Consider the following 23,323-nt stretch of genomic DNA (forward strand, 5'->3'; position numbering starts at 1 on the left):
AATGATATGTTTATTTTTCATATCACTACAGCTATCACAGATGTAAAATGTTGTGTTAAAATGACCATTAGGGTTAATTTTGGATATTTACGCAACGAAAATGAGATTTTTCTTATTTTTGAATTGGTATTTGTCATACCATAGGGGTCTGGAATCGTTTATATAAGTCAAACATATATGTAATCAAATATAACAGCTTTTGTTTTGAAAAGATGAATTTATTTTCTCTATAATTTCATCTATCTGAAAAGCTGACCATTACACTTATTTGAAAAGTTGACCTTACTGAAACAGTACGTATATACAATGAATCAAATCAAGTATAATTGTCAATTAAAATACATGTAAAAAGAAAAAACGGACAATAGGCAAGAATTACCACTACGGAAGCGTAAACGGTAATATATAATTTTAAGAGCTTGGAGATCGAAAACCAGTAGGCTTGAAAATAGAATTCGTGAAATGAGCAAAGAAATCATCGACAGATAACAATTATTGTGCTTTTAGTAAAATTCTGTAAAAAACGTAACGGGCAAAGGAAGAACGTTGCATTACTCGTGTTAACTTACACTTATTTAATCTTTTATTCTTTCTTTAATTTTGATGATTTTCCATAAAATCCTGTGGTCATTGAAGCTTCTTTCACCTGTTCATATTAATGTGTTACACAATTAATATTGGACTTACACGTTAATATTGGACACCTTCCTGTACTGTATTAAAAATACAGTACGCTCAGAACAAAGGAATGACGTCACATAATTTAAAGTTATATATAACTATACTGTAATTATTGATAGTTAAATAACGATATCAACATACAATTAAGCAAGACGCACACAGCAGACAGCATAATGTGCATGTAAGAAAGCAAGATGTAAAAGTCAGAATGCAAGATGTACAAGTTAGAAAGCACGATGTAACGTAAGACAGCAAGATGTAATTTTTGCATTAATACCCTTCCATACTTAACAAATTTCTTGTTGCTTATATTTTACCCCAATCGTAACAACTCGGCAATCTCCGTCAAGTTCGGCGAATTCTTGAAGTCGCCCGAGGTGTTCCGATTAGCTTTTATAGTCTTGCATTACTTCCCTTTAATTGTAAAACGCCGTTTGTACATATTCGCAAATTGAAAGATAAATAGCTTTTAATAGCGTTTTATATTTATATTAAAGCATTAATGACGGCTTGGTACCAAAAAACAATCAGAGGGGTGTTATTAGATATAACTGGAGTGTTATATGACAGTGGACCTGATGGAGGAGTTGCAATTGAAGGATCTATCGATGCTGTGAACAGGTGAAAAGGTTACAACATGTACAAAAACAGCGGTGCATAGAAAAACCGGAAAGCACCGGATAGCACCGAAATACCGGAAAGCACTCAAATTTCTCATAAAAACATATGAAAACGTTAATTAATCGGTTTGAAAGTGTTACCAATCGATTTATTAGATTAAAATCTTTCAGACAAGTCATTTCTATATTTATATATTGATAATTATTACGAGTATTTAGGAAAATAGATATATCGAGTGCTTTCCGGTCCTGTTAAGATACATGTACATTATCGGATAGCAATATTGTTTATCAAACTTATACATGAAAACTTTATTTTATTGGTTTGAAAGTGTTACCAATCGATTTATTAGATCAAAATCTTACAGACAAGTCATTTTTATAAAAACATATTGATAATTTTTACGATTATTTAGGAAAATAGATATATCGTGTGCTTTCCGGTCCTGCTAAGGTACATGTACATTACCGGATAGCAATATTGAATATCAAAGTAATACATGAAAACTTTATTTTATTGGTTTGAAAGTGTTACCAATTGATTAATTAGATCAAAATCTTTCAGAAAACATGTTTTTATAAATATATAATGATAATTATTACGAGTATTTAGGAAAACTGATATATCGAGTGCTTTCCGGTCCTGCTAAGATACATGTACATTACCGGATAGCAATATTGTTTATCCAATTAATACATGAAAACTTTATTTTATTGGTTTGAAAGTGTTACCAATCTATTTAGACAACTTAGTAGTTGGAGATCTGTATATCATGACGTTTTTATAAATATTTTATGTTTCATTTCGCGATTTTCAAAGTTGTTACAAAGTTGTATTGATTGCTTTCCGGTAATGCTAAAGTACATATACTTTACCGAATAGCACTCCAATATTTATATAAATCACACTAATCCTTCATATTAATTATGTGAAAGTGTTATAAATTGAATAATTAAGTTGAACTTATTTCATTTAAAAATATTATGATTAGTTACACGATTTTTCAATCTTGCTCATACCATAGATCAATGTATCATATTTCTAATATTTTATAGGTTGTGTGAAGGACAGAAAGAGGATGTGTAAAAAGCACCAATAAGTTATTCAAAGCATCGAACCATATTTTTTATTATTATATTTTTATATCATGTAAAATAAAGAAAAACTTATAAATTTTCGTTCAGTTATGTCTTTATTTTTACCATACTATGTGTACCGAAAAGCAATGTGGTCATCAGTGGAGGACAGTAGTTGTTATATTGTTTATCACACAGGCTTATCCTTGCTGATTAAAGACCTTGTATATTGTAGCACAAAAAGGTGATGATTTAATCAATTTGTACACAATTATGATAATTGAGAGTACCGACCTGCACATCAAAGTTGCTTTATTAGACACTGTCCTTTACATGCACATTAAATTAGACAATTAGAAATTGCAATTAACTACACACTCTTTTGATATAAAAATTAATTTTGTTTAATGAAGATTATTACGGCACTCATGAAAAGAAATGTTTGTAACGGATATATATGGAATCTCTTAGAACTTTATATCCAGGTGCTATTAAAATTTACTCTTATTTGAATAAAATGGTATATAAACCTCAACAACATTAATCCATTACCATAATTTTTATTTAAATGCTAGTAGTGCTATTAAATCTAAATTGGAATATCTCTTAAATAAAATATCAAAAATCATGACGGAGTATCCGTGCATTGTGTGTACATTAGAATGTGTTGATAAATAATAATGAGATAGTTATTTGTTGATTTTGTTTTTAAAACATCACTGTTTGTAAATACAATTAAATTATAAGTTTAAATGACTTTTCAATATCATATATAATACCTCAAATAATCAATCAGTTAAATACATCAAGTTATTGTGTATTATTAACACCTCTTTACATGTGATAATTAAATCAGCGCGTGTCCGTTCAATCAGCGTGTGCCCGTGAAATAAACGAGGCGTGAAGTGTACCTTGATTGATTTCAATATCATACTTATTTTTCAATTATGTATGTATATATGTTTGCTAAGTTCTGTTTTATATCTGTTTATTTTGTTCTTAGTAATTAGTTTCGTTTATTTTTATTCATTGCACTGTTTATTGTCAAAAATAAAAAAAAACATCACTGAAACAATTATTGTTCTTCTCTTTCAAACCAATAAAATAAAGTTTTCATGTATTACTTTGATATTCAATATTGCTATCCGGTAATGTACATGTACCTTAGCAGGACCGGAAAGCACACGATATATCTATTTTCCTGAATATTCGTAAAAATTATCAATATATTTTTTTAAAAATGACTTGTCTGTTAGATTTTGATCTAATAAATCGATTGGTAACACTTTCAAACCAATAAAATAAAGTTTTCATGTATAACTTGGATAAACAATATTGCTATCAGGTAATGTACATGTATCTTAACAGGACCGGAAAGCACTCGATATATCTATTTTCCTAAATACTCGTAATAATTATCAATATATAAAAATAAAAATGACTTGTCTGAAAGATTTTAATCTAATAAATCGATTGGTAACACTTTCAAACCGATTAATTAACGTTTTCATATGTTTTTATGAGAAATTTGAGTGCTTTCCGGTTTTTCGGTGCTATCCGGTGCTTTCCGGTTTTTCTATGCACCCCAAAAACAGTGAAAAATACCACAGACACTGGCATTATCCACAGACACTTGGGGTTATGTGCGTGGCTCCCCTTCTTGATCCGCACTTGTATACACCATGCCTATTTTTATCGTGCAAACCATACGTCAAAATATTTTTGCATATTAATTTATTACGACCTGGGCACATGTCTTGAACATAAAACTTGTTTTCCGCTATTATAACCACGTTTAAAAAAGTCCCAAAAATATCATAATCTCATAAAGATAACAAAGTACGCTTCCCAATGATGTGAGACAACTGGAATGAATTTCGGCACTGTTTTGCGCTTTCATTTTCATGCCGAGAACCAAAACCTCGCAGCGGCTACTTCCCCTAATCAGTACAGAAACCAAATCAAGAAGACTGACGGAAAGGGCCGAGTAGTTGCGATTGAATTTCTTTTTCCAAGCGATTTTCCCGCTGTTATTTACGTGAAACATTCTAGTCTTCATGAATTAGTAAAGAAGCATGTTACACAGTTAGGAAAATGTAATTGTGCAAAGCTTGGAAGAATGGTACGATCTGATAAAAACATGCATTTATTTATTAAAGGAATATATGCATAGACTGATTTACATCAGAAATAAATGGCATGTGATAACATAAATACCAGCAGACATTTTCACAAAAAATCTTACTACAATTTTTTATCTTAAGAGAATTCCTACGATAAATCTCCTTTTCACAAAAAATCGTAAGAAAATCTTAAGTGCAAAATCTGTCATAACTTTATGATAGGTCTTCCCCGTTTGTAAGTGTAATTTTTTCTCACTGAAGGGTAATTTAAGGGTAAAATATAGAGGATATTTGTTTGTTTTGCATGTAAGATTGAATATAATTTCACTGAGTGAAAAACAGATGCAATATTTTCACGAGTGGCGTAGCCACGAGTGAAAACATTATAGCTGGTGTTCACGAATGAAATATATTTCAATCTTATATGTAAAACAAAAAATTTTCTTTTTATTTCATGCTTTTTCAGTGATTTTAAGTATTTTTTACTGATTTTTCTGTGTAACGTTGCGCGTTCTCCCTTTTGACGTCATCACATCATGACGTCACATCATCAATTTTGAAATATAGTTCTTTTAAATTCCTCTAACTTTGTTACGTTTTTAACATGATGCATGGTGACACCGACTTTCTTTTCCTAAAGAAGCAAAATTTACGCAAGACGGCATTTATTTCTGCCCGTTATTCCATTTAGTTCTGATTTTCTTTTCATCCGCTATCAGATATAGTCCGGCTACAGTGAAAATTATATTTTATAAATTTCACTTGTGGTTTATCAGAATATAATCATCTGATATATTACAATAAAACTGGAAAGCATGAAATAAATCTTGTATCTGTTACCTAAACTGTCGTTGACGTCAAACCACTTGCCTCTCACCGCTGTGGGTTCGAATCCCGACAGGGACATGCGAGGAAGCTATCCAGCTAGCTTACGGAACGTCGGTGGTTCTACTCAGGTGACCGTTTGTGCCTGAAATAATGCACTGAAGGGCACCTGAGGACTTCCTCCACCAGTAAAGCTGGAACGTCGCAATATGACCTATACTGTGTCGATGTGACGTAAAACCCCAAAAAACAAACTTACCTAAACTGAATAAAAAACAAACAAAAAGTTGGAGGACAAATATATATTAAATTATTTTTCAACATAAACATTTGTGATGTCATGACTTGATGACGTCACGATTGAGAGGGCTATGAATAGTTTAAATGTGAACTATACTGTAGTATTATTGAAAACTAATAATTTGTACATTTGGTGAGTTCGATTTCATTGCCAGCGTGTACTAGTGGTACCTTTTTATTTATAAATAACATAGTAGACCTTCTTTCTGAATCTTTTAGATATTTATAATTATCTTCAATTAAGATATAAATTATATCAGTTTGAATCATTTTTTGTTCTTATTGAAATTTCATTGTGTTCAATAGATATTTCAAGCTCTTTATTACTTGATTTTAAAACCGGAATTAAAATATAGAGCATGCACATCAATATCAAATGAACGTTGCAAGGGATTTTTTTATCGTAAGATTTATCGTAAGTGAATTTTTTATCTTAAGATAAAATTTAAACTTACAAGTGGCTTTGTGAAAATGACTTAAGATTTAACTCACGATTATCGTAAGTCAAAAACTTAAGATAAATCGTAAGATTTTTTATGAAAATGTCTGCTGAAATATATGTAGGTCAGTTGTTTTTACATTTCGAAGCTTGGTATCTTCAAGAAATTGAAACGTTGGTAAAAAATTGACTGTTTAACTTTTAAAACGTAATGAAATTCTATGTAAACTTGTTCACGTGTTAGTCACTTAACCGTCTTATACTAATATAAGCACAAATTTAAAACTAATTCTTGTAATAAACAATACTTTTAGTTTTTAATATTCAGGGGCGGAGAAGGGCGGGGTCCATACTCCAAGTGTCTGTGGCATAATCTGGTCATCGTCCCCCAGGGGACAATAAGTTTTTAAAAAAAAAATTATTTTTCATTGTCAGAGCGACTTCAATGACAGATTACGTCGGTATCATGTAAACGCTCGAAATGTTTATTTCTATAATGCTCGCACATTATCGCTGACAAAACTATAAAACATATCTCCATTTCATATGAAATTTTAATTTACCATCTTAAAACATTTTGATACCTGTTATAAACTTATATATTATAACATTTTAAATGCTGTGGGCAACGTCCCTGGGGACGAAGACCGGATTATATATATACATGTACAGCGGAGATATGAAATATTTGATCATTTCTTTTGCCTCGTAAAGGGAAATTTTCCCGGGAAGAGGGTTTTCTTGAGGGGTTCTTTTATTTTATAAAATGGGGCTTGGTTGTTTTGGGGAAAGTATCTTAATGACTTTTTCAAACAAATATATGTTTTTATATTCATTTTCATTACTTGAAAGTGCTGTGGGCAACGTCCCCGGGGACAAAGACTGGATTATATATATACAGCCGCGATATGAAATATTCGATCATTTCTTTTGCCTTGCATTATGTAATCTTTACGGAATGAACTGAATTTAAATTATCATTTTGCATTCATTCCGTGAAATATCAAATATAGAAGCAAATTTATCATAAAATTGTTGTAATATTTACGGAATGAACTGAATTGGGAACTTATCGTTTTGCATTAATTCCGTTAAATTTAATAAATTGATCTTAAATTTAACAATCTGATGTGATCTTTACAGAATGAACTAAATTTGAAGTATCATTTTTCATTCATTCTGTAAAATTAAATATTGAATAACAATCTATGGCGAATCTATGGCGATCTTTACAGAATTAATGAACTGAATTTTAAGTATCGTTTTGCATTCATTCCGTAAAACTAAATATATTAAACTTAGATTTATTTGCACACGGATGTGATATTTACGGAATGAACCGAATTTGAATTATCGTTTTCCAGTCCATAAAATATTAGAAATGGAACCTTATTGATCAACCATTTGATATGTTCTTTACTTGGGGACGTATCGTTTTGCATTCATTCCGTAAAACTTTATATATGTAACCAATTTTATTAATAATCTGATGTGTTAGTATGAACACACCCAAGTGTGTCGGACCCCTGTGAAAAATACAACTTACAAAGTTACTACATTTTTGTTTTCATTAAGAAATGTTTTATTCCTATTTTTAGCTCACCTGAGCACAAAGTGCTCAAGGGTGAGCTTTTGTCATCACTCTGCGTCCGTCGTGCGTCCTTCAAAAAACGGCGTCAAACTTTTCAAACAACATCTCCTCCTAAACCACATGGCCAATTGCAACCAAACTTTACAGAAATGATCCTTAGGTGGACCCCTTTCAATGTTGTTCAAAAATTTAAATTCCATTAAAAAATAGGAAAAAATTAAAAAAATCTTCTTTAAAAAAACCCTAAGAGCTAGAGCTTTGATATTTGGCATGAAACATTTTCTAATGAGTGTCTACCAAGTTTGTTCAAATCAAACCCTGGGGTCAAAATTGGCCCCGCCCCAGGGGGTCATTGATTTTCCCTAGATATGCATATAGTAAAAACTTAAAAAATCTTCTTTTAAAGAACTCAAAGAGCTAGAGCTAAGATATTTAGATTGAAACATGTTCTAATGGGTGTTTACCAAGTTTGTTCAAATAAAAGCCCTGGGGTCAAAATTGGCCCCGCCCCAGGGGGTCATTGATTTTCCTTATATGTGTATAGCAAAAACTTAAAAAATCTTCTTTGAAAAAACCCAAATAGCTGGAGTTGAGATATTAAGCATGAAACATGTTCTAATAGGTGTCTACCAAGTTTGTTCAATTAAAAGCCCTGGGGTCAAAATTGGCCCCGCCCCGGGGGTCATTGATTTTCGTTATATGTGTAAAGCAAAAACTTAAAAAATCTTCTTTGAAAAAAACCAAATAGCTGGAGTTTAGATATTAAGCATGAAACATCTTCTAGTGAGTGTCTACAAAGTTTGTTCAAATAAAAGCCCTGGGGTCAAAATTGGCCCCGCCCCGGGGGTCATTGATTTTCCTGATATGTGTATAGCAAGAACTTAAAAATCTCTTTGAAAAAACCCAAATAGCTAGAGTTTAGATATTTAGCATGAAACATCTTCTAGTTAGTGTCTACCAAGTTTGTTCAAATAAAAGCCCTTGGGCCAAAATTGGCCCTGCCCCAGGGGGTCTTTGATTTTCCCTATATGCATAATTTATTTGTAAAAACTTATAAAATCTTCTTTTAAAGAACCCAAAGAGCTAGAGCTAAGATATTTAGTATGAAACATGTTCTAATGGGTGTTTACCAAGTTTGTTCAAATAAAAGCCCTGGGGTCAAAATTGGCCCCGCCCCAGGTGGTCATTGATTTTCCTTATATGTGTATAGCAAAAACTTAAAAAATCTTCTTTGAAAAAACCCAAATAGCTGGAGTTGAGATATTAAGCATGAAACATCTTCTAGTGAGTGTCTACCAAGTTTGTTCAAATAAAAGCCCTGGGGTCAAAATTGGCCACGCCCAAGGGGGTCTTTGATTTTCCCTATATGCATATAGTAAAAAAATTAAAAAATCTACTTTTAAAGAACCCAAAGAGCTAGAGCTAAGATATTTAGCATGAAACATGTTCTAATGAGTGTCTACTAAGTTTGTTCAAATGAAAGCCCTAGGGTCAAAATTGGCCCCGCCCCAGGGGGTCTTTGATTTTCCCTATATGCATGTAGTAAAAACTTAAAAAATCTTCTTTTAAAGAACTCAAAGAGCTTGAGCTAAGATATTTAGCATGAAACATCTTCTAATGAGTGTCTACCAAGTTTGTTCATATAAAAGCCTTAGGGTCAAAATTGGCCCCGCCCCGGGGGTCATTGATTTTCCTTATATGTGTATAGCAAAAATTTAAAAAATCTTTTTTGAAAAAACCCAAATAGCTGGAGTTTAGATATTTAGCATGAAACATCTTCTAGTGAGTGTCTACAAAGTTTGTTCAAATAAAAGCCCTGGGGTCAAAACTGGCCCCGCTCCGGGTGTCATTGATTTTCCTTATATGTGTAAAGCAAAAACTTAAAAATCTTCTTTGAAAAAACCCAAATAGCTAGAGTTTAGACATTAAGCATGAAACATCTTCTAGTAAGTGTCTACAAAGTTTGTTCAAATAAAAGCCCTGGGGTCAAAACTGGCCCCGCCCCAGGGGTGTCATTGTTTTTAACTATAATTATGTGTTTAGTAAAAACTTAAAAAATCTTCTTTTAAAAAACCCAATGAGCTAGAGCTTAGATGTTTAGCATGAAATATCTTCTTATTGGTGTCTACCAAGTTTGTTAAAATAAAAGCCCCTGGATTAAAATTGGCCCTAACTGGGGGGGGGGGGGGAGTAGATCATTGTTTTTCATTATATGTGTGTAGTAAAAACTTAACATTGTGAAACATCTTCTATTGGGTGTCTTCCAAGTTTTTTTAAATAAAAGCCCTGGGGTTTAAACTGGCCCCGCTCCGGGTGCCTTTATACAGGTGAGCGACCTCAGGGCCATCATGGCCCTCTTGTTGTATTTATCTGTTTATGTGTTTCAAAATACTCTTCGATACAATCAACACTTCTCCGGCATAACCTTACGCTTCACCCGAAGCAGCCTAATCAAACATTTTCAGACACTGAATTATTGATATACATTTTTGAAATTTCAATGTGTATCCAGACCCCAATAAATAATGTTCTGCATTAGACGTTGCATATCTTCACTAAAGGTGTCTAAATGCTGCTTTACTGCATCCTCTCTATGGCATAGGTGTCTGGAACATGGTAATTTAAGTATTTCTTCATGTTCTTCTAGAACTATTTTTGTACCTAGCAAGCTTGAGACTTTTTGGTACTTTTTTGCTAATTTTGATTTCTTTTGGAAGGAACTGGATAAGTTCTGCATTGTATAATATTTAAACTTACACAGTATTTGATGACACATTGTTGTTTAATTTATTACATGTATGTTGGAGCCATTAAAAACATTTACTAGGCAACCTATTTTTTCTAGTATAATTGATGAATAAGTTGTTGAATGACATTGAAATTCAAACTAAGAGCACCAGATGTCACAGGGTGAGAAAAATGTGCAGTTTGCCAGTAACTCAAACCTTAGTTTTTCTGAATATCTTTTGGCAGCTTTACCAGAGCTACCAAGTCACTTTTACATTTTTTTCCCTATTAATGATCAATTCTGTGTCATGACAAGTATTGTAAAGGCTTGTATCTTAAAAAAATATTTTACTTACAGATTAAAGGCCTCAGGTCTTCCAGTAAGATTTTGTACCAATGAAACCACCACCACCAGGAAAAAACTTGTGGAGAAGTTGTCAAAAGTTGGGTTTGAATTGAAAGAAACTGAGATATTTCCACCAATACCAGCTGTGTGTAAAATTCTTCAACAAAGAAGCCTGAGACCATACCTTATTGTAACTGATGGTAAAATACTTGAATATTTTTTTTTCACCCTACTGGTGTCCACAGGGTTTGTTATTTTTCCTGTCAACTCATTTGTGTAAGTTTTGGATTCCGATTCCATTTAAATTCTGCTCATATATTTAAATTAATTTTTTTTAGGGAGTTATTTTGAAGGGTCCCCAGAGCTAAGGATAGAAAAATGTCTAACATTTTTTCATTTACAAATGTTAGAAAAAAAAATTGCAAAATTGTCAATAATAGACCTGAACAAATAAGTGATCTTTACTAGAGAATGTTTGATATTAGATTTATAAATCTTATAAAGGCCTGCCCTAGTAGTACAAGTATTAGCAAATTTTAACCCTCCTGATGTCCAAGTCTACGAATGTAAGTGGATGAGTAGAAGTTGCAACCTTTACCAGACACACATTAACTAAGGAAAGATCAGGATCAGATAAACTGGATTTTATTCTCATTGTTCTATAAAACTAAAATTAATTGTAGTTTGCAAAAATTGTGGTGTACATAAATAAAATATAAAACATCGCTGATTTGCAAAGAAACAACCCTGATTCGGATAAATTTGACACAAAAAACCCCATTAAAAACATTTCTAAATTATTGGAATAAAATAAGAATCAATATAGGATCAAAGCCAATACATGTATTTGCATCAATTGTAAAATGCCCGTATCTTTAGTGTAAAATAAGAAGAAATTAATCATAAAATAATCTTTTAAAATAACAAGAAATTTATTATAAAATTTCATAATCAAGCAATTTAAAGTCCAATTTTATGAAGTTAATTATTGATTAGGATAAACAATAGAGAATATTTGAGTTTTTAAATTTGATCCTGATCTTGATCCTGATTCTTAAATCTTTGTGAAAATCATGGCTTGATAAACCAACAGATGGATCATTACTGTCCTTAAATCTTTGTGAACATGGCTTACTGTCCTTAAATCTTTGTGAACATGGCTTAATGAACCAACAGATGGATCATTACTGTCCTTAAATCTTTGTGAAAATCATGGCTTAATGAACCAACAGATGGATTATTACTGTCCTTAAATCTTTGTGAAAATCATGGCTTAATGAACCAACAGATGGATCATTACTGTCCTTAAATCTTTGTGAAAATCATGGCTTAATGAACCAACAGATGGATCATTACTGTCCTTAAATTTTTGTGAAAATTATGGCTTAATGAACCAATAGATGGATCATTACTGTCCTTAAATCTTTGTGAAAATCATGGCTTAATGAACCAACAGATGGATCATTACTGTCCTTTAATCTTTGTGAAAATCATGGCTTAATGAAACAACAGAAGGATCATTACTTGTCCTTTAAATCTTTGTGAACATGGCTTAATGAACCAACAGATGGATCATTACTGTCCTTAAATCTTTGTGAACATGGCTTAATGAACCAACAGATGGGATCATTACTGTCCTTAATCTTTGTGAAAATCATGGCTTAATGACCAACAGATGGATCATTACTGTCCTTAAATCTTTGTGAAAATCATGGCTTAATGAACCAACAGATGGATCATTACTGTCCTTAAATCTTTGTGAAAATCATGGCTTAATGAACCAACAGATGGATCATTACTGTCCTTTTAAATTTTTGTGAAAATTATGGCTTAATGAACCAATAGATGGATCATTACTGTCCTTAAATCTTTGTGTGAAAATCATGGCTTAATGAACCAACAGATGGATCATTACTGTCCTTAAATCTTTGTGAAAATCATGGCTTAATGAACCAACAGAAGGATCATTACTGTCCTTAAATCTTTGTGAACATGGCTTAATGAACCAACAGATGGATCATTACTGTCCTTAAATCTTTGTGAAAATCATGGCTTAATGAACCAACAGATGGATCATTACTGTCCTTAAATCTTTGTGAACATGGCTTAATGAACCAACAGATGGATCATTACTGTCCTTAAATCTTTGTGAAAATCATGGCTTAATGAACCAACAGATGGATCATTACTGTCCTTAAATCGTTGTGAAAATCATGGCTTAATGAACCAACAGATGGATCATTACTGTCCTTAAATCGTTGTGAAAATCATGGCTTAATGAACCAACAGATGGATGATTACTGTCCTTAAACTTTGTGAAAATCATGGCTTAATGAACCAACAGATAGAACATCATTACCAAACTTTATTGCATAGCAGACTGGCATTTCTGTGCGTTTTACCTATGCCGGAAATTTCATCTGGCATGGGGGGTGCCAGATGAGTCGTGTGCCAAACAACAACGTTATTTTAGCGCACTTTATGAATGAACCACGTTAATATGACGTCATTTTAGAAGGGAAATATGTGCTTAGGATGACATCATTTTGCCGTTGTTATTTAAGTTGTAAGTTCATACACTATTGTAAAAAGATAGTTATGGATGAAATGACTTTAATTTCCATGAACATATATATCATATTGAGGTAAACCATTTTAAATATGAAATAATATGCCAGAATTTTTTTAGATCTGTTTCTGGTTTCTCACCCAAAAAGCATGACGGTTAGATAAGTAGAAGTTTTTTTTTCTATATATAAAAATGTAAGTAAAAAAATTTTTTTTTTTATGTATACATATGGTAATGAAGAGATTTAAAAAAAAGTGGAATGGGAAACGGTCTAGGGTCTTCAGTTAGAAAAAAGGGTACTATGTAGTCAAAGCCCCTTAGTTATACAAATAAAAACATATTTCTAGTCCTTTTTCTTGAAATAAAACTGTTTTGATTTGTATTGTATATGTATAAATGTATACGATATGCACATATATTCTGGAAATAAATATGTTTAATCTAAACTCCCTAAACAGAACATAATTAATTATTATATTTTTCAGAATGTCTCCCAGACTTTGCGGCCGTTGATCAGACCAACCCAAATTGTGTTGTTATTGGAGATGCTGAGACAAACTTTTCTTATGAAAATCTTAACAGAGCATTTCAAATAATCAAATCCTTAGAAAATCCAGTGTTATTTTCAATGGGCAAAGGGTATGTAAATACATAAAATCCTTCTAAAAATAGCAAAATTAACAGGTTAATTCTGTTTGCTAAAGATTTGTTTAGTAATTCTAATTTATAAATACACATAATTTTTTATTGAACCCCTAGATTGTTTGATTTAATTTCATTTTAGGAATATGTAATCATTTTGGATTGTTTTAAAAATAACAAAATTGGAACACATAAACACTTAATAAAGCATGCCATAAACTTTATTGCTGTAAGTGCAAAACCTGTTTGCATTCTTTGGAAATTGTCAGGACATGTATTAGCAAATTTCAAGTTTACATGTAATATGTAGATGAAAAGATAAATCATGTTTGTGAAAGTTTTGTCTTGGAATATGCAATCTTTTTATTGAAGCCTTTGGTTAGATTGTATTGATCACCACAAAATGTGACCACATTTTCTCTTATATAGCACTTCATAAACTTTATAGCAAATCCAGTTCATTTTACTGTAGGCTTAAATGTTTACTTGAGGCCACACGTTTGGCTTAAAATGACAATACTGTTGCAGTTAATTCAATATAGACTTTGTCAATTACATGATATTGTGTCCATTTATTTGTATAAAGTGTATTGAACAGGGTATTATCTGAAGTTTGAGTAATGATTAAACATGGAATTGTTTTAAAATAGCAGCTACTGGTGTTTAGTTGATGAGACACATCAGCCAAGGGGTGTTAGCCGCATTATCTACCCCCTATAGGGTTAGTTCAATTAACCCCTTTAGCTGATGCGGTGCATCAACTAACCCCTTAGATCAACTCAACCCCAGTAGCTGTTCTTTTAAGTCAATTCCAGGTTTATTCATGATTTGAGCCGTGCCACGACAAAACCAACATAATGGGTTTGCAACCAGCATGGATCCAGACCAGCCTGCGCATCCGCGCAGTCTGATCAGGATCCATGCTGTTCGCTTTCAAGCCCTATAACAAGTAGAGAAACTGATAGCCAACAGCATGGATCCTGATCAAACTGCGCGGATGCGCAGGCTGGTCTGGATCCATGCTGATCGCAAACCCATTATGTTGGTTTTGTCGTGGCATGGCTCATTTCATCTTCAGATAATACCCAGTTATTGATTGTATTAAGCATACAAAGGTGTGATTCTGTGGTTCAACAAAAGATGTACTTTCGAAATTGATTGATTAAATTTTCATATAACAGCCTTAATGTTACAATATGTAACTTTATAATTATTTCAAGTAGTTTTCATCTAATAGTATCTATAATTATGACTAATACAAATGGCAATTAGTTCAACTTTAAAATTGTACTTACTATCAAACTACTATCTTACCTTAAGTTCAAGGTGTTTTTAGACTTGCTCAATGTAATATGAAAATGTGTTCCTCAACAAACAATTTCAAAGTAATTTTAATGTGATTTGGTCTAATGTGGGATTAATCATACTAATGTGACATGACTTGTTACTAATATTGGGAGAATTGTCACTGATATGGGGAGCATTGTCACTAATATGTGGGGGAGGGGAATTGTTGCAAATATGAAGAGCGGTGCATGGGTGCTCATTACTAAATGTGTGTGTGGAGAGGGGGTGGGGGAGTTTTGGTGAAGTGATTACATATTTTTGGTAAATCATCACCAGCTAGCTTACCAACATACCATGATGCCTCTATATTGTTGTTATAATGCATGCTAATGATCTTAGGTATTCATATGACTAATTTATTGAAATTGTTAAGATAGAAATCTTATTGAAAAATTAAAGGAGAAAATGAACCCATAGATTGAGAATAGTTGCTAATGATGCAGCATTGTTATGATAAATCATACAGTGTTTTTCATGTCTACTTTTAGAAAGTACTACAAGCATGGGGGACAACTGGTTTTAGATGCTGGCCCATTTATGAAGGCACTCGAGGTATAGTAGAATTAACTAAGATAAAATCCCATAATTTTTACATGAAGTTTAAACCACTTCACATAGTTAAAGCTACAACTTTAACTATAAATGGCCATATTTTTGTTTTTATGCTCCCCGAAAAATTTCGGGGGAGCATATAGTCGGCGCCTTGTCCATCTGACCGTTTGTCCATCTGTCCGTCCAGTGTCTTGTCCGGAGCATAACTTGAAAATCCTTGGAGATAATTTGTTATACTTCATACAGTGGTAGAGGGCATTGAGGAGGAGTGCTGTGTCAAAGAACCATAACTCTATTTTGCCTGGTTTTTGAATTATCTCCCCTTATAGAAAAATCTTGTCCGGGACATAACTCTAAAACTATAAGAGATATCAACATGAAACTTTGTAAGTGAATAGATCTGGATGGGTAGATGTGCAGTGCATAAAAACAATAACTCATTTTGTCCTAATTTTGGAGTTATTGCCCTTTGTTAATTTTAACACTTTAAACTTTATCTGGAACATAAATCTAAAACTATAAGAGATATCAAGATGAAACATTGTAGTTAGATAGATCTCATTGAGTAGAAGTGCAGTGCAAAAGAACCGTAACTCTGTTAAGCCTCATTTTTTAATTATCTCCTCTTTTAGATAAGAGATATCAACATGAAACTTTGTAGGTAGATATATCTCAATGGGTAGATGTGCAGTGCACAAGAATCATAACTCTGCCGTGCCTAATTCTGGAGTTATTGCCCTTTGTTTATTTTTACTTTTTGAAGTTGTCCAGGACATAACTTGGAAACCATGAGAGATATCAACAAGAAACTTTGTAGGTTGATAGATCACATTGATTAGAAGTGCAGTGCAAAGAACAGTAACTCTGTCTTGCCTAATTTTGGAATTATTGCACTTTGAACTTTTTTCAGGAACATAACTCTGAAACTACAAGAGGTGTACTTTCCTGTGTCCAAAACCTATTCGGGGAGCATCACCCGGCTCAAACCGGGCTCTAGTTGTTATAATGTTTCAATGTTTTAAATTTTCCTGTTTTGTGTACATCATTTTCCCTAAGTCTTATCCCCTAATTATTTAAAATTAGAAAAACTTTTGTTGATTGGAATTTTTTTTTATCTTTAAACATAACAAATGCAGTTCCTAGGACAGCATAACAAATACGGTTACTGTGACAGCATAACATATTTTAAGTAGGATTTCTGTGGCAGCATGACAGATATGGTTGTTGTGGCAGCCAGTCATATGTGGTTGCTGTGGCATTATGTCATTATATGGTTGTTGTGTGACATCATGTCATATGTGGTTTCTGTGGCAGCATGTCATATGTGGTTGCTGTGACATCATGTCATATGTGTTGCTTGTGACATCATGTCATATGTGGTTGCTGTGGCAGCATGTCATATGTGGTTGCTGTGGCATCATGTCATAATGTGGTTGCTGTGGCATCATGTCATATGTGGTTGCTGTGGCAGCAATGTCATATATGGTTGTTGTGACATCATGTCATATGTGGTTTCTGTGGCAGCATGTCATATGTGGTTGCTGTGGCATCATGTCATAGGTGGTTGCTGTGACATCATGTCATATGTGGTTGCTGTGACATCATGTCATATATGGTTGTTTGTGGCAGCATGTCATATGTGGTTGCTGTGGCATCAATGTCATATGTGGTTGCTGTGACATCATGTCATATATGGTTGTTGTGACATCATGTCATATGTTGTTGTGACAATCATTCATATGTTGTTGTGACATCATGTCATATGTTTGTTGTGACATCATGTCATATGTGGTTGTTGTGGCAGCATGTCATATGTGGTTGCTGTGACATCATGTCATATATGGTTGTTGTGACATCATGTCATATGTTGTTGTGACATCATGTCATATGTTGTTGTGACATCATGTCATATGTTGTTGTGACATCATGTCATATGTGGTTGTTGTGGCATCATGTCATATGTGGTTGCTGTGACATCATGTCATATATGGTGTTGTGACATCATGTCATATGTTGTTGTGACATCATGTCATATGTTGTTGTGACATCATGTCATATGTTGTTGTGACAGCATGTCATATGTTGTTGTGGCAGCATGTCATATGTTGTTGTGACATCATGTCATATGTGGTTGTTGTGACATCATGTCATATGTTGTTGTTGTGGCATCATGTCATATGTGGTTGCTGTGGCATCATGTCATATATGTTGTTGGGCAGCATGTCATATGTTGTTGTGACAGCATGTCAAATGTTGTTGTGGCAGCATGTCATATGTTGTTGTGGCATCATGTCATATGTGGTTGTTGTGACATCATGTCATATGTGGTTGTTGTGACATCATGTCATATGTGGTTTTCTGTGGCATCATGTCATATGTGGTTGTTGTGGCAGCATGTCATATGTGGTTGCTGTGGCATCATGTCATATGTGGTTGCTGTGACATCATGTCATATATGGTTGTTGTGACATCATGTCATATGTGGTTGTTGTGGCAGCATGTCATATGTGGTTGTTGTGGCAGCATGTCATATGTTGTTGTGACAGCATGTCATATGTTGTTGTGGCAGCATGTCATATGTTGTTGTGGCATCATGTCATATGTGGTTGTTGTGACATCATGTCATATGTGGTTTCTGTGGCATCATGTCATATATGGTTGTTTGTGGCAGCATGTCATATGTGGTTGCTGTGGCATCATGTCAATGTGGTTGCTGTGACATCATGTCATATATGGTTGTTGTGACATCATGTCATATGTGGTTGTTGTGGCAGCATGTCATATGTGGTTGTTGTGGCAGCATGTCATATGTTGTTGTGACAGCATGTCTTATGTGGTTGTTGTGGCAGCATGCCATATGTGGTTGTTGTGGCAGAATGTCATATGTGGTTGTTGTGGCAGCATGTCATATATGGTTGCTGTGACATCATGTCATATGTGGTTCCTGTGACATCATGTCATATGCTGTTGTTGTTGCATAATGACATATGTGGTTTCTGTGGCAGGATGTCATATGTGGTTGTTGTGGCAGCAATGTCATATGTTGTTGTGACAGCATGTCATATGTTTGTTGTGGCAGCATGTCATATGTTGTTGTGGCATCATGTCATATGTGGTTGTTGTGCATCATGTCATATGTGGTTGCTGTGGCATCATGTCATATATGTTGTTGTGGCAGCATGTCATATGTTGTTGTGACAGCATGTCATATGTTGTTGTGGCAGCATGTCATATGTTGTTGTGGCATCATGTCATATGTTGGTTGTTGTGGCAGCATGTCATATGTTGTTGTGGCATCATGTCATATATGGTTGTTGTGACATCATGTCATATGTGGTTTCTGTGGCAGCATGTCATATGTGGTTTCTGTGGCAGCATGTCATATGTGGTTGCTGTGGCATCATGTCATGTGGTTGCTGTGACATCATGTCATATGTTGTTGTTGTGGCATCATGTCATATGTGGTTGCTGTGGCAGCATGTCATATGTGGTTGTTGTGGCAGCATGTCATATGTGGTTGCTGTGGCATCATGTCATATGTTGTTGCTGTGGCAGCATGTCATATGTGGTTGCTGTGGCAGCATAATAAATTTAGTTGACTTAAGCATAACATATTTGGTTGCTACAGCAACATAACAAATGTTGTAGTTGTGAAAGCATGTCATATGTGGTTGCTGTGGCAGAATTTCTTATGTGGTTGTTGTGGCAGCATGTCATATGTCATTATTGTGGCAGCATAATGAATTAAGTTGGCTGAAGCATAACATATTTGGTTGCTTTGGCAACATAACAAATGACTTTTTTTAATGTGGTTGTTGTGGCAGCATGTCATATGTTGTTGTTATGGTGGCATGTCATGTGTGGTTTCTCTGGCAGCACGTCATTATTTTCTGATATGCCAGAATGTTATATGTGATTGTTGTGGCAGAATATCAAATATGGTTGTTGTGGCAGCATGTCATATGTTGTTATTGTTGTGGCAGCATAGTAAATTTAATTGGCTGCAGATTGCCTGATTCTGGAGTTATTGCCCTTTGTTTATTTTTACTTTTTGAAGTTGTCCTGGACATAACTCAGAAACCATAAGAGATATCAACAAGAAACTTTGTAGGTTGATATATCACATTAATTACAAGTGCAGTGCTAAGAACAGTAACTCTTCCTTTCCTAATTTTGGAATTATTGCACTTTGAACTTTTTCCACGGACATAACTCTGAAACTACAAGAGGTGTACTTTCCTGTGTCCAAAACCTATTCTGGGAGCATCACCCGGCTCAAACCGGGCTCTTGTTTTAATGTGGTTGTTGTGGCAGCATGTCATATGTTGTTGTTATGGCGGCATGTCATATGTGGTTTCTCTGGCAGCACGTCATTATTGTCTGATATGCCAGAATGTCATGTGATTGTTGAGGCAAAATGTCATATATGGTTGTTGTGGCAGCATTCCATATGTTGTTATTGTTGTTGCAGCATAGTAAATTTAATTGGCTGCAGTTGTAGCATAAATGATATGGTTGCTGTGGTAGCATGGTATTTTGTTGTTGCTGTGACAGCATTAATAATGTGGTAGCATTACAAATTTCTTGCTATTTTAGCATAAAGGCATACAGTAAAAACTCTGAAAACCGGACCCTCTGAAAACCGGAATCCTCTGAAAACCGAACTATTTTAAAAGTCCCGTATTTTCTCCCTATATGTTCATTGAAAAAAAATCCTCTGAATACCGGAACCTCTGAATTCCGAAAACCGGACGATTTTCTATGGTTTCTAATGCTAAACATGCATTAAAAATGCTCTGAAAACCGGACAGCAATTTAAAATGTCAACTTTCTGTGTATTTTAATGTAGATCTAAACATAATCTCAACAGGTGACATGTTCAAATACCAGGTAATGGTCATTTCCTTTTATCTATGCAGGTGTGAAAACACTTGTCAGTGTATGTTAATTTCTTTGTCAATTAAATTATAGCTCTTTCATCATATTTGTGTTTTTCCTCATGTAGATTTTAATTTTCAAAAATGTTTTTAATGTGTTATGATTTTTTTAATATAAAAGGTCTAAAAGAGTTCAGAAACTATTTTTAAAATGATTCCTGTTTTGCTTTAAATTTTGATCATGAAGTTATCTTTGTTTTGATATCAATTATAGGCAAAAATAGTAATACTAAATAAATACCATTAATAACATATTTCAAAGCTAATGAAAAAGATATTATGATATATTTCAGACAATGTGGTGTTTTAATTTCTGATTTTCTGAATTATATTCATGGATTTGCATAATAAAATTACTTAAGACATTTATTGCAAAAAGAACTTAAAATATGACTTAGACAAAAGGGTTGAAAAGTAAATACAAAATGATTGAACAAAGTCATTGTTCAAACACATCATAATTATCAATGAATGTATAAAACCTCTGAAAACCGGAATCCTCTGAAAACCGGACTTTTGGTCAAGTCCGCACAGGGTCCGGTTTTCAGAGTTTTTACTGTATAATGATGCAAATGAAAGGATAACTCAGTTTCCTGAAATTACTTGTTGCCAACAAATGTGATTGTAAATTTAGAATTAATACTGACAAAAATTCAAGAATAGAAGGTACAATTGGATCCTGCATGAGATTTTTCATTGAGCAAACCCCACAGCCTCTCAATAAAAAATACTTAGTGTCATCTTTGTAAGCAATTCAGGGCTGTCTTTGTGAGCTATTTAGGGCTATCATGATTAGCAATTCAGGTCCATTATTATGATCAATTCAGAACTATAACCCCCCTTGTGGCCGCGGGGTTGTCTTTAATGGTTGAGGCATAAGAATTGCAGCCATCATTTATTCCTGCATGGTCATAAGAGGCAACTAACTGGGTTCAAATAACTGGAGTCTATGCATCTCAACCTCAGCAGGTGAGGTGGTTGCTTTAAAGTTTGTAACACTCAAGGTTAGCTAAAATCATCCATTTTTGTGAGCAAGTCAGGGCAAACAATGTATCATTGTAAGCAATTAGGGACCCTCATCATGAACAATTCATGCCAATCATTAACAGCAAGTCAGGGAAATCATTGTAAGCAAGTTAAGGCCATTGTTATTAGAAAATTACAGCCAACATGATGAACAAACAATTCAGGGCAGTAATTATGAGCTATAATGTTCCATCATTGTGAGCTATTTATTGTCATTATTGTGATTAATTTTGGGCTATAATTGTGAAAGATATGGCTATCATGGTTAGCAATTTGGGACCAGCATTGTGAGTAATTAAAGGCCATTGAGAAAGTTGATAGCTGATTGCAATTCAGGGCTATCATTGTGAGCAATTTTAGGGTTGTCATCTTGAGCAACTTAGGGTTGTCCTTGTGAGCAATTCAGAGCCATTGTTTTGAGCAATTCAGAGCCATTGTTTTGGGCAGTTCAGAGCCATTGTTTTGAGCAATTTCTAGCCATCATTGTTAACATTTCCAGCTATCATTGTGAGTAATGAAGGTCCATCAATGGGTGCAAACAGGGCCAGAATTGTGTTAAATTCAGGTTAATCATAGCAAGCATTTCAGGGAAATTATTATTAACAATTCAGGGCAGTTATTGTGAGCAATTCCAGGTAATCATTGTGAACAATTCAGGCCAATCATGCTTTAATTATTTTGCTTTCAGCTATATTGTAGTATATTATGACTGTTTTTTTCTTGCTACAGTATGCTTGTGATATTGAAGCAGAAGTGGTAGGGAAACCTGCAAAAGCCTTCTTTCATACAGCTGTACAAGATATGGACATAACACCTGAAACAGTGAGTAGTGCATATTCACTAAATAATTGTTCATATCACATTAAACCAACTCCATATGTATTTTATCATTTAGATAATTTCTAAAGAATTATCCTTCTGCCACTTTATCAATTCCTGGGGAGCCTTCCAACTCATCCTTGTGTTAGGGTTGCCTTAACATTTGTGTAATGTTTTGTTTCTGACTTGTTTTTTTATAATCATATATCAGATAACTGTTCTTTAAAAAATGCCTTTGCTTTTGACTGAACCCAAATTGAGACTTAAAGCAGTATATTGTTTTGTTATAGTGTGTTATGGTTGGTGATGATATAGTTGGTGATGTTGGTGGAGCACAGAATGCTGGTCTAAGAGGTATACAAGTTAGGACAGGTAAATTCAGGTAAGAAAACAATAGTCTGTATTGTGACTGTGAGAAATTAACCAATACTCTTCAGGGTTTTTATTAATTATTATTATTCTGTTTTTTTTTAAGGACTGATGGGGTCAGTCTGTATATCTGTCTTTATGTATGTCATTTTTAACTTTTCCAATCAATAACTAAAGAAGGAGTAAGCCATGATTTATGTAACTTGTATGAATATTCCCTAATGCCAGTAGATGAAACCTACTTATTTTTGAAGTCAGTAGGTCAAAAGTCAAGGTCACCTTGGTCTTCACAAGGCTCAAAAGCTTGTTTTTCAAAAAATGATAACAGTACAC

General features: G+C 33.7%; 1 protein-coding gene across 1 annotated transcript; it reads left to right on the forward strand.

The window, feature by feature from the left end:
• The first annotated feature begins 1,114 nt into the window (after positions 1 to 1,114).
• Positions 1,115 to 23,007, forward strand: LOC132731187 (phospholysine phosphohistidine inorganic pyrophosphate phosphatase-like). Its single transcript, XM_060717324.1, has 6 exons — positions 1,115 to 1,302; positions 10,742 to 10,929; positions 13,784 to 13,937; positions 15,776 to 15,839; positions 22,532 to 22,624; positions 22,912 to 23,007. The coding sequence occupies exons 1-6, from the start codon at positions 1,184 to 1,186 to the stop codon at positions 23,005 to 23,007; spliced, it is 714 nt and encodes a 237-aa protein (XP_060573307.1). The 5' UTR covers positions 1,115 to 1,183.
• The last annotated feature ends 316 nt before the right edge of the window (positions 23,008 to 23,323 follow it).

This window comes from Ruditapes philippinarum, unplaced genomic scaffold (genome assembly GCF_026571515.1).
Source record: "Ruditapes philippinarum isolate M1 unplaced genomic scaffold, ASM2657151v2 ctg9405_1_1_1_1, whole genome shotgun sequence".
Classification (NCBI taxonomy): Eukaryota; Metazoa; Mollusca; class Bivalvia; order Venerida; family Veneridae; genus Ruditapes; species Ruditapes philippinarum.

Excerpts from the sequence above, each read along its gene's own strand:
- LOC132731187 (XM_060717324.1), top strand. The coding sequence starts at position 1,184 with ATGACGGCTTGGTACCAAAAAACAATCAGAGGGGTGTTATTAGATATA. Across the intron at positions 10,930-13,783 it reads ATACCTTATTGTAACTGATG|AATGTCTCCCAGACTTTGCG; the intron begins GTAAAATACTTG and ends TATATTTTTCAG. Across the intron at positions 22,625-22,911 it reads TGGACATAACACCTGAAACA|TGTGTTATGGTTGGTGATGA; the intron begins GTGAGTAGTGCA and ends GTTTTGTTATAG.